The sequence below is a fragment of the Podarcis cretensis genome (genome assembly GCF_951804945.1).
Source record: "Podarcis cretensis genome assembly, chromosome: 14".
NCBI lineage: Eukaryota > Metazoa > Chordata > Lepidosauria > Squamata > Lacertidae > Podarcis > Podarcis cretensis.
The window spans coordinates 32,108,219-32,120,748 of record NC_137183.1 but is presented as its reverse complement, the minus strand read 5'-3'; the positions used below and the strand labels follow the sequence as shown (position 1 = coordinate 32,120,748).

At 44.9% G+C, this 12,530-nt stretch overlaps 1 protein-coding gene across 2 annotated transcripts in view; it reads right to left on the bottom strand.

Annotated features, from left to right (window-relative positions):
• The window catches only part of PKD1 (polycystin 1, transient receptor potential channel interacting), a 108,576-nt gene extending 96,366 nt beyond the window's left edge, over positions 1-12,210 (bottom strand). The window contains exon 1 of one of the 2 annotated variants that reach the window (XM_079952727.1): positions 11,323-12,210. In XM_079952727.1, the coding sequence (XP_079808853.1) occupies positions 11,323-12,116 (794 nt within the window). In that variant the 5' untranslated portion in view covers positions 12,117-12,210. The remainder of the gene's footprint in view (positions 1-11,322) is intronic. The other variant, XM_079952726.1, reaches the window with a different exon arrangement.
• Positions 12,211-12,530: the final 320 nt, after the last annotated feature.

Below are 12,530 nucleotides of genomic sequence, written 5' to 3'. Positions count from 1 at the left end.
TACCTCGGGTTACATACACTTCAGGTTACATACGCTTCAGGTTACAGACTCTGCTAACCCAGAAATAGTACCTTGGGTTAAGAACTTTGCTTTAGGATGAGAACAGAAATCGTGCTCTGGCGGCACAGCAGCAGCAGGAGGCCCCATTAGCTAAAGTGGTGCTTCAGGTTAAGAACAGTTTCAGGTTAAGAACGGACCTCCGGAACGAATTAACTACTTAACCCGAGGTACCACTGTAGTTGGGTTTTGAATAAATGTGCCATGAATTGTAACTGCTTTGAATTTTATTGTGTTGTTCCCTTCCTAAGTGAGTTGTGCAAACTGCTATTCTGAAGAATTCTTTTTATAGGGCGGCAAAGTGGGGACTGGGGGTGAATTTATGGAACCCAGGTGGGGCAGTAGCCTGAAAAAAGAGTTTGGGAACCATTGCTCTAGGACATGACTGAGTTCTGGAAGAAAGGAATTTCATCCATGGGACCCTCTACCCAAACTCTGCAAAGCAGAATTCGGCAGTTTCGCCGATTTCTTCGGTTCAAATAGGTGAGAATCAGCCTTCAGGCACCAGATGCCCACAGGAAAACCTCTCTCCCAAAAATCTTTCACGCTCAAGTGCTACAGGAGAGTAATGAGCCCAGCATCCGCAGGATCGGACCCCCCCTTTCTTACTATTCCCCAGCATTGGTGCTGATGGACCCAGCTCTTGTCTCTGACAGCTCCTTCTGCTCAGAAAGAAGAGAGAAACATTCCCATGCGAAAGCCATTAAGCCTTTACACAGAAGCAGCACATGAGGCAGAACCCGTGACCGTTCCTCTTCCGAGCGCCGGTGCCAGAGTTTTTTCTCCCGTCAGAAAACAGCCGCAAGGGCAAGAGAGCAGGGCCCCACCTGCTTCCTTGTCAGGGTAGGGCGTGCTGAATTTTTCAGCTTTCAGATTCCCAAAATGAGGGGTACTAAAATGCTGCAACATGACTTGGGAATTCAAAATGTATTTTCGTTAAACGGATATAATTTAGTTTTGTTAGAAAGTAAAATGAATGTAAAATTGCACAGAAATCATTAACAATTATTGCCAAGTACTTGTAATATGTTGCTGTTGTTGTTTAGCATTACCTGACATTTTCAGGAGGTAAAATTAAAACTCTTTGGTTTTCTGAAAGCAGTTTATGTGCTTCTTCATCCAACGTAGACTTACCAAGCTAAATGCTGTCAAATCACAAAAATAATAGAAGATTTGAATTCCTCACACCCAAATACATATTTTTAAGATCCCTCAATGAAGAAACCAGCAAAATCTCCAGAACTGTAGACAGGGTGACAAATCTGCTACTGATGGTGATGAATCTGAGCATTTATATGGCGCTTTAGAAACCTTGACGTCCACAAAAAAAAAATGTCGCAGGACCCACTCATGTGTCATGAGAGAATTGAAAGCTTGCCACAGGAATATAAACTAAATGAACAACCAGCAGCTCCCAGGACTTAGCCACTCAACAAAGGAGGCTGCCCAATGCACCACTGAATGAGTCACTGCTCAGAACATCCCCTCTTCCAGCCAGTCTCCCCAAATAATTCTGCCTCATCTCCTGATACAACAGAATGACAATCTTAAAAACTATTTCAGATTACTCCCATGGGATAAGATGGGGGCAGAGAACCATTTTCCAGTTCAAGGGCCACATAAGTTTATGTGCAACCCCCTGGGAGCCACACAGCAGTGGTACACCACTCTCTATCCTGCTTTGAAAAAAACATTCTGCTCCACATCACCAGTTATGAATGGTGGGTGTCCCAAAATCAGCATATCTATAACCATTCATGGGTAAGTATCTTCAAGCACGTAAATAGGTCGCTAAGGAACTGAAGGGTTGGTAGGTGCAAAATGCTTCCAGCTCTACCCAGAAAACTATAGGAAGTTGCTTTGTGGATACAATATATGCTCACATCCAACAGGTGCCCTTTTATAGACTGATTACTTCGGAAGATGATACAGATTACTTCCTTGACTTATAGGAATTCCCCCTGACAACCCAAATCAGGCACCACCCTGTTGTCTTTCTTCTGCAGACAGCAACCTTCTGTGAGACTCTGTTTTCTCCAGATGTTATTTTTGGTACTTGAAAAAACTATGCCGAGGGGCCAGGGTGTGCGCAGAGAAAGGATTTAAAGCTATAAATTATTTCAAAGGCTCAAGACTTGGAGGCATCATTGAGATTTTACCCAAAGAAGAAATAAGCAGCGTAATACTTTTCTGGATCGGTTTCTAACACAAATGAGAAATGCTGGCATCAGCATCAAAACCTTCTTAAACCCCCTTGAGAAATGTAGGATCATGGATCTGGTTTTGGTCAGGGGCATTAGGGACTGCTGTCCTCTGGATAAAGCATGCAGAAAGTCTGCTGATTAACCTGGCTTGCAGATAGCTATATGCCCAGCTGACTGGCTAACAAAAGTGATTTCCAGACGACCAGGCAGGAAGTTCTTAGAAAAAGAATAGTTCTCTACAACATTATTCATTATTCATCATCATCATTATAATCATAATCAAGGGCTGCAGTGTTTAATTTGCTTGACTACAAAGCTGTCCCAAGTAACCAGATGCATACACACATTATCTAAAACCCAAGAAAATTACTGTAGCTTTTTTGTTTCAGAACATATAGTTCCACATAAGTGCAAACTGAACTGATTAATCAAAGCTCATATACTTAAAATTAGTCAAGACTCCTTTTTCAGATGGCATCTGCCTAGCAGTTTATAAAAGGTGCACAACTGAATACAGCAAGTTTGTATAAACTACTAAGATTTTAAAAAATAAAATAAAAATTCCAAACCTGCTCATTAGCAGAATATTTTTTTTACCACTCCTTGAAACACGTTTTCTCTCTATCTGCTGGGCATGCATAGCGCTTGAACCTGCAGAGTCCTTTTAAGATCTGCATTTGGGTCCTTCCCAGCAACCCTGTGGTGAGGTTAATAACATCACCATTTTACAGATGGGGAACTGAGAAATAAGAGACTTGTCATGCGAGACCACCAAAGTGGCGTTCTAAATATTTATGGGGCTGTAAACTCCAGTTCGCCACCATGCATGATTTGGGTAAGCAGGGATAGTCTTGCTTTAAAAACTCCAAAGGAGGCTCAGCAGAGCAAAACTTCAAGCAGGAATGATCAACGATCCAGCAAAGTCACTTTGCAAGCCCTGAAACAAAAGTGTGCCACAAAGAAAGCAATGGTGATCAAAAAGTCTCTCTCGGCAAAATATCATGCCTTTAACAGAAGTTTCGATACCTGATCCACCAGGCACTTCCTTCTTCAGAATCCTACTTCTGATTTAGTAAATGCCCTTTGGATCAAAGAAGTCATCCCTTTATAGCAGGGCACCAAGCAAACTTAAATCTGCTCATTTTCAATCAAATGAACTGCTCATCTCCCTGAGATGCTACAAATTATACCTGTATGCAATTTATACACGTTATCATATGAAAGGCATGGTACACTGACCCTAACAATGTCTTCCTTTAATACTGATGCTTCCTGTCCCTTTTTTTAAAAAAATAATCATAATTCAGTTTGAGGCACTATTGATCAGTTGCACCAGCAGATATGTCCTGGAGTGGTGGTAGCCCGGGAAAGGGTCTTCATCGTTGTGGCCCCTGAGTTGTGTCTGGCACCTTCATTATACATCTTCTGGAAGATGCTGAAGATGCACTGCTTTACCCTGGCCCTTTGATACTTGAGGTGGAAGTTTTTAGTACCCACCTTGTTTTGTGATTGCAAATTGTTTTAAACTTTTTAATATAGTGTTTTAATGCTGTAACATGTCCTGGGACCTCAGGGTGAAGGGCAGGTAATTAATCATATACATCTAAGCAGTTTACAAGAAATATTTCTAGACATTCTGAAAAATGCAAAGACCCCCCAAGCTTTCCAGAGTTTTGGGATTAAAGTATTTGCAGCTATTGACACATTTTTCTATCAAAAGCCCTGTCTATACATTTAAAGCAGTATCATGCCACTTTAAGCAGTCATAGTTTCCTGAGAGCTCGTTCAGGGCGCTGAGAGTTGTTAGGAGACCACCATTGTTAGGAGCTACAATTCCCAGAGCTTCCTGGGATTGATAGGTAAACCCCTCAGCACCCTTAAGAAACTACAGTTCCCAGGATTCTTTGGGGGAAAGTGATGACTGTTTAAAGTGCTATGATACAGCTTTAAATGTGTAGTGAAGTTGAGGCCAAGCTCTTATCCTTTCATATACCAGAGTTTTTCAAATAATTTGTTAAGATCACAAAGGCATGCAGTCTCAATGCATCTCTGTTATCTTATAAATATCACATCCCCACCCTTCCAAAAAAACTTTAGCAAAAGGACATTCCCCAACACATATGTGTAACATAAGCATCCACTCTACGGGTCCAGCACTTCCAAAAAAAAATCATTTTATTAGTTCCATACATGCTATTGAGTCTGTCTGGTGTTAACATTCCATCTGTACAATGACATCGTATCTTCCTCAAATTCAAAGATAAAGTACATGAACAAAGAGAAGCATATCTGTGGGTGATATCCAATCTTACTCGTACCCAGAGCAGAGGGGTCCCCAAACAATTTTGGCCGGGGGGCACATTTGGACATCTGAGAAACTGTCATGAGACCCACAGAATATGCATATCACAGAAGAACTGGTGATGCTTAGAACTCTCCTGGAAATTAACAGACAAAACATACACACACACACGCAAAACCCAAATACAACATGAACGGAAAAGCAAGCAACACACCCCTTAAAAAAAAGAGAGAGAGAAACAATCCCTCTATTATTCTCACTCTGAATTTTTTTGCCCCATTATATTTTCTTGGAACATCTGTGTAAAGCAAACGCTAAATTTACAAACACTGATAAAATGGATAGAGATTGTTCCCCAATACTTTCATGAACTAGACGTCTTGATTTGAGAGGATTTCAAAAAAAGCCCATGTTACACTAGGGAGGGGACACTCCACATCCACATCTGGACATCCAAATCAAAGTGCAAAGGACCCACAACAGTGACCACGGTTAAATTAAAAAAAACCAAGCCAAGAGTCAACACAAGGAGCTCCCTTCTGACAAGACCAAAGGTACATCTAGTTTAGCATCCAATGTGGTTGCCAAACTGATACTCGTGGGAAGCCCACAAGCAAAAAATGAACACAGATGTGGCCTTCAGCTGCAATTTATTCCAACCACTGGTATTCCAAGGTTTGTCCTCCTTATGAATACGGAGGGACCACTTAAGTTATCATGCTTATATTTAGCTGTCATGGGGGTTGCAAGGAGCCCTGGTTGGACTGCACCTCTCAGGATCACAAAACAGCTTCATCAGAACACCTGAGCTTTTGCTTCTATGCTTGACCTCATTATCCATTTCCCCTTGATGGATCTCAACGTCCCCTTCCATGAGCCACAAATGATCAATCTCAGGTTATCTTCTCTCCGTGGACACTTGGCCACATCATTTCCACAGCGATTCATGGTGGTGGTAGCATATCAACCGATCTATTGGTTCTGATTGCTAGGTTGCAGGTCTCCTTCAATGAAGACTATGGCCATCTGTCCAAGATTCTTTAGCTATAATTCCTGGAGTAGATGACCTTTGGGTCATTTCCAAAGGCTTCTACAGTATATGCTCCCTGACAGATCAAGAAGCACCATTCCTCTGAAAGCCCGTTTCTGAAGAACACAAACATGGAGAGTTGTTGTTGCTTGAGGACTCCCAACGGACATCTGGTTGTCCATGCTGAGAAACAGGATGGTGGACTCGGTGGGGCCTTTGAGGTCTGATCCACCAGGGATTTTCTTATGGACAGAGCAAGCCTGACAACTGAACTCACCACAAAGGCAGTTGTATGTATATTCATTTGCACCAGGACTCAATTAAACCATGTCCCAAACCACTTTTTCCCTACCAGACCTCGTTTGTCTTGCTCTAAGCTTCGCAGCCACAGCAATGTGAGCCCTTTCAGACAACCCACTGAATGTGTCCCCAACTACAGATGCCACCCAAGTCAGAATGGGAAAAAAGACATCAGAAGCTTCCGACAACAAAGGGTACTTTCATCCACTGGTTGCAAGGTGAATCGCTCAGATTCGGTACCCAAATTCCTCCAAAGTGTATCGCTGTCAGTCACTGCACAGGGCTTGGTGGTATTTTATCGGACTGACCCTGGGGAAAGGCTGTAGCTCAGTGACAAAGCATCTACTTTGCATACAGAACGTCCCAGTTCCAATGCCCGGCATCTGCAGGTAGGGCTGGGAATGTCCCCTTCTCTGAAACTGTGCAGAGCCACTGCCGGTCAGTGTAGGCAATACTGAGCCAGATGGACTGTTGTCCTGACTCAGTATTAAGCGGCTTCCAACGTTGCCATGCAAGGCAATTTGCAAGCTACATATTTCAACAGATCTCTTCAACACGCACCTCTCTTCACTAGGTGCCTAACTTCTCCTATATCAACTTCACATTTGTTTTATTTTACAAATGTATAGTGATATATGCGTGTATTAAATTCATAAATGTGCAACATATAAATAGCAGAATCAGTAAGAATAGCTAATATACTACCTACACACAATCAGGAAAAAATTTATACAATAACAACAAAGCCAACAGCTTTACAATTAATAAAAACAAAAGGTTCAATCTTACTATCTGTAAAGTTGTTGTCCTGGTAATTCACAAATCATCTTTCAATCGTCTATTGTCTTGGTTTCTAAATTAATGTTTTGTGTATTAAGTTTTGTTTTGTTTTTACCAACAGAACAATATCTCTTTAACTTTTCTGAAATTATTGGAACTTTTGAAGTTTTCCAGGACCCGACAATACAAATTTCTACAGCTAAGAATTTTTTTATCAGTTCTAGAACTATTAACCAATTTAAAATATCCCAAAATAATATATTTTGGATGAAGAGGGATATTATATCCTATTTCTTGAATTACATTTCAAACTTTTTTCCAAAAGGGCTATATGTACATGAATGCGCACCCAAAGCTATATATACAGTTGTATCCTCCTCAGAATAGAACAAGAACAATTTAGGATTATTATTTTAAAGAGATCTACTCGGAGAAAATATTAGTTGAATGAAATCTAAAAAGCTGCCAAAGCTGATTTTACTTTGCTAACATGATTTACTAATGCTAAATGGATATTTCTTATTTATACGGAGTAAGGAATCATTGAGTAGTTATTTTAAAGCAGATTTCTTTTCAAATGGATGATAATATGAAGACCAACTATAAAAAGAGTTTTCCCTATAAATGCAATATTGTTCTTTTACCTACTTAAATAGTCAAAATAAATACAAATCTCAAAATTAAGGAAAACTGACGGGAGTGGAAGAAAATGGGAGGCGGGTGAGAATTTGCTAACTAAAAAACATTTCGACTCCAAGAAAGGAGTTGAAATTCCAAGAAAAGTGTTGAAATTAACTCAAGTTATTAAAGCAACATTTCACCTTTCTGCCAAAATAGATATTTTAAATCCAGCTTTGACCATCTAGAATATCTTAAGATTCCCATACTTTCTGGCAATCTTTCTGCATGCCTGATTGAGAGATCTATGCAGCCCAGCACTTCCTCCATCACAAACAGTGGTCCAGCTCCTGAATCTATGCACAGCAGAAACTTGCGATTAATGCTTGACATCCCATGAAAAGCTGGTCAATCTTGCCTCTGTCTTTTCTACTTGAGTACATATAGACATAAGAAGATCCCCGCTGGATCAGGCCAATGGCCCATCTAGAGTAGCATCCTGTTCTCACAGCAGGAAACCAACAGGATTTGAGCACAGGAGCAAATTTCCCCTCCTGTGGTTTCCAGCAACTGGTATTCAGAAGCACCATGGAGTATATTTAGATTCCCATATAGCACAGCCCCATAATCTCACTCTCGTCTCGAGATTGACACTGTTAGGCTCAATTAAGCCAACTGGGAATTAAGCTAAAATGTCTACTCAGTTCAGCATCTGCACCCTGTGAAAACATTTATGGGTGAGATGAGCAGAAATTTCAACAAATACCAACTTAAAAATTACATTGGAATATTTTTGGGTTTTTTTTTTTTTTTACTTTTGATGCTCTTCCACCACCCAAGGCATCTACTGCAAATCTAACTTTGGGGTTTTTCTGCCAGTAAATGGACTGACAATTTAAGGGCTCGATTTCAGCACTTGATTTGGGTCTCGTTATTCCTTTCGGTGCTGAACAGTGAAATTAGCAACCAAGATAAAGATCAGCAGAACAGGACCAGCCCTTGCAAGTCCTGCTCCCTTATCTTTAAAGTATTATTTATTTATTTATTTATGCCCCACACGTTTGGCTGGGTTTCCCTAGCCGCACTGGGCGGCTTCCAACAGAATATTAAAAACACGATAAAACATCAAACATTAAAAACTTCCCTAAACAGGGTTGCCTTCAGATGTCTTCTAAAAGTCAGATAGTTGTTTATTTCCTTGACATCTGATAGTGGCATTCCACAGGGCGGGCGCCACTACCAAGAAGGCCCTTTTGAAGGCACATTTGAAATGTATTAATTCCCTTGAAGAATTCTGGGAACTGTAGTTTATCCCTCACACAGACACAATTCCCAGCAACCTTTAACAAACCACAGTTCCGAGAAATGATAGTGTGTACACAGGAACTGGGGACCTTCTGCATGCCAGGCATGTATTCTACCGCTGAGCTTCAGCCCTTCCCATGCAGATTTAGTTCTGTAGAAGCCACTTGTTAATTAAATGAATTTAATCTAAAAACGAAACATCCAGAATGCAAAGTTATCAGTACTTTGTTTAAAATGGTGAGTTTGTTTCGAACTAACGAGATTCTTCACATTCACCAAGAAGACAGCACAGAACAACATCGTATCTGAGCAACGAAATCGTTATGCAGAGAAGGGGGTTTAAGCACAAAGCAAACTCAAATAATTAATAAGTTTTGCTTGACCGCACGGCAAGATCTGCGGCTTTCCCAACATAGAAAGGCCAGACCCCCTTAGGGTTTTCCAAGTGAAAGAAAAATCGGCCTCCTCCTAGCAAATTGCAACTTTTCTTTTCTTGAAATAGTAAGTGACCCTTTTCCGTTACAGAGAACGTCTCATCAGGCAAGCAGACAGGCAATGTTAGCTCTTATTAGAGATGCAAGCTGCAACTTCAATGCACACCTGAGATTTAGCACAATGATTTTCAGAATGTTTGAGAGACCTAACACGTAAGACGATAACACTGTTTTCATTTCCAGGGAGAGGTCTACCTACGTGGGAAATCTGCCTAGCTACCTCCTTTGACTCCCAGACACCAACACTACAAAGGACAATGTTTTGGCTGTTTGTTATTTCTTACTCCTTGGTGTCAAAGATGCCACCGTTATCTGTTCTGGACATCCTCCTTCCATTGAATCAGGAGAGATCAGTGGTACCCTATCCTCCTCAAGCAACAAAGCAACCAGAGATAAGAGATGGTTAGCTTAGCAAAACAAAGCAAGGACACAAGAGAGCGTTTATAAAATGATGCATGTTGTGGACAGAGAAGAACAGAGAATTTTTGTATTCCAAGTACTAGAATGTAAGACCCTCCAATGTTGCCTTTCCCAACCCCGTGCCCTCCAGATGTCTTAGTTCTGGAGGGCACCAGTTTGGAAAAGGCTGATTCAATGAAACCTGAATCAGAGCAGGTGAAAGGAAGGACATCTCTGTCCCACCAATATTGTCACAGACCTAAAATATGTGATGGAAGTCAGCTTAAAGGCAGAGTAGAGATCCATCAATGAACACTAAATAAACATCTTTCTTTGCACTTTTGATATTGATTTTGCTTGATTTATGTATTGTTGGTTTTCATTGTCTTAAAAAAAAAGTAGGTCTTGTTGTAAATGCCTTATGAAAGCTGCTTTGAGGCCACCTGTGATGGAAAGCAGCATGCAATACCTTTAAATGAATGTAAATAATGTAACAACAATTACGTTGGAAACCCAACACTCAGAGAAAGTATACCTCTGAGTGCTGCTGGGATGAGGCAGTGAAGAGTCCCTTTTCCCTTCAGGCTGGGCTCAGGACTTCCTCTCAGGGCAAGTCTGGTCAGCCGTTGTGGGAAGGCAGCTGCTGGACCAGGCTGGCAGACCCTCAGACAGATTCAACGGGACTCCTCTTAGGTTCTTCAGCAGGGGTCGGGAACCTGCGGCCCTCCAGATGTTGCTGGATGGCTGGGAGTTGCGAGTCCAACAAGATCTGGAGGGCTACAGGTTCCTCTTCCTTGTTCTTATGAGATGGAAACTCTTGGAGACCGAGATCAGGGTGGGTGTGGAGTGAGACTGCCATCACCTTGGGATGCAGGATGCCATCCTTAGGGCACGAGTTCTTTACAGAAGGAGGCACTAGGTTTGCCAGATGGCTTTGCAACTTCAGAAACTATTCTGTTGGGACTGGGCTCAGGAGGCAATTAAGGAAGGGTGCAAGGGAGATTGTCCTCCCGACAGAACATGGCTAAGAGATTCATGGATGCCCCTTGAATTGTGTGCTGCATCTTTGGCAGGGGCACTGCATCTCCCCAACATCTCCCCTTCTTGGTAGTCCCCATTCAAACCCCACACATTCTTGTGCATCCTGTTCGTGTATCAGATTAATGACAGAACCAACACATAGGTTGCTCTAAGAGTTCATGTTCTTCTAACCGTGGGTCTCTAATTGTTTTTGGACTGTGACTCCCATCATCCCTAGTCAGCTTAGCAGGTTGTTAGGGACGATGGGTGTTGAAATCCCAAAAGAATCTGGGGACCTAAAGCTGGAAAACACTCATATAAGATGTATGCAAGATAGGCATCCTCTGAACATGGAGGTTCCATTATGCCAAAAGCCGCTGAAAAGGGGACACCCCCCCCTCTCTTCCACCATCTTCCTAACCTTTTCTACATGTCGTCTGGGCCCACAAGGCGCTTACAAGAGCCCCATCAAACACCATAGGGTTAGCTTCTGAGTCATAAAATCATACAACTATAGAGCTGGAAGGGGTCCAAAGGGTCGTCTAGTCCAACGCCTTGCCAGGCACGACACACCCATGCTCAGGGGCTGGAAGCTTAGCAACCCACCCCTCCCCGAGAAACATATGATGGCCGCGAGTTCCAAAGACGCTCCTGCCCAACCTTTCTTCCTTCGGCCTGTCCTGAGAGACGTCAACCTCGACGGCTGCCTCTCTCAGACAATGAGTTCCCTCTCGCTTTTTTGGAGGGGGGGAACCCTCTCCCCCGACAGAGAAACAGACAAGAGCAGCCCCCTCCCGCCCCGCCAGTACTCACAGCGCGACGGTGGCAGCCGGGAAGGCCGGGCCGGGCAGGCGCTGGAGCCCTCGGGCGGCGCAATCCACGGCGCAGGCGGCGGCCGAGAAGCTCCTGCAGGCGCAGTCGGGGCCGCAGGGCTGGCAGCCGCGGGCGCTGGCCGGCGCCAGCCCGCCGCCCAGCAGGCAGCAGAAGAGGCACCAGCGGGGCCAGCCCGCCGCGGCTCCGTCGGCGGCGGCGTCGAGGCTGCTCCGATGGCTGCGTCGCGGCCGGCTCCCCGCTCTCCGTGGCCGGAGGCAGCGCCGAGGAGGCATCGCTTCAGCGCGGGCATGGCATGGCCGCTCCGGCCGGGCCGCCCCCTCGCCTAGCAGCAGCAACGGCGGCGGCCCATGGCCGGGCCTCCCCGCTGCCTTTTCCGCCGCCGGTGCGCTCCGCCGCTCCGCGCCCCTCCGTCGCGCTCCGCGCTCCTCCAGCCGCCTCCTCCTCCTCCTCGCCCGCGGCGCCGCAGCCAGCCAGCCGAGCGGGCCTCGCCTCGTCGTCGTCCAGCACTCCCGCCGTGGCCGTGCAGCGGCAGCCTCCGCCTCCTGGTTCCCCTCCGCCTCCGCCTCCTTCCCAGCCCCGTCGGGGCGCCTCGCCAGCATTCCACAAGCCCCGCTCCAGGAAGGAAATCCAGGCCTGCCCCGGCCAAGGCGGCTCCAGGGCCAGGCGGCGGCGGAGGGAGGCAACCCTGCCAGGCCCCTTCTCCGGGCAGCAGAGGCTGCGCCGCGCTCCGGACTCCCCGGCCAGTCCGACGGCAGCGGCCAGAAGAAGCCCATGCGGCGGCGCCTCTCCCGGGGCGCCCGCGAGAAAAGGGCCCCGGGCTCAGTGGAAGAGCATCGTCTGCCCTGCAGGATCAGTCCCCGGAATCTTGCTGCCTGTCAGTGTAGGCAATACTGAGCTAGATGGAGAGATGGGTGCAGCTTACTGGGAGACCTTGCGCGCGGAAGGTCTCGGGTTCAATGGCATGTCCAGGGGCTTAAAAGACTCCCTGCCTGAAACCTTGGAGAACCACTGCCAGTCCGTGAAAGGCAATACTGAGCAAGATGGACCAAAGAACTGTCTCCAGATAAATCAGCTTCCTCTGATTCTAAAGCAGGCATGTCCAAAGTCCGTTCGGGGGTCTAATCCGGCCCCTGTGGCAGTTTATTTCCTGGGGTAAAATCGGGGGGAAAGCCCAACAACTTCAATCC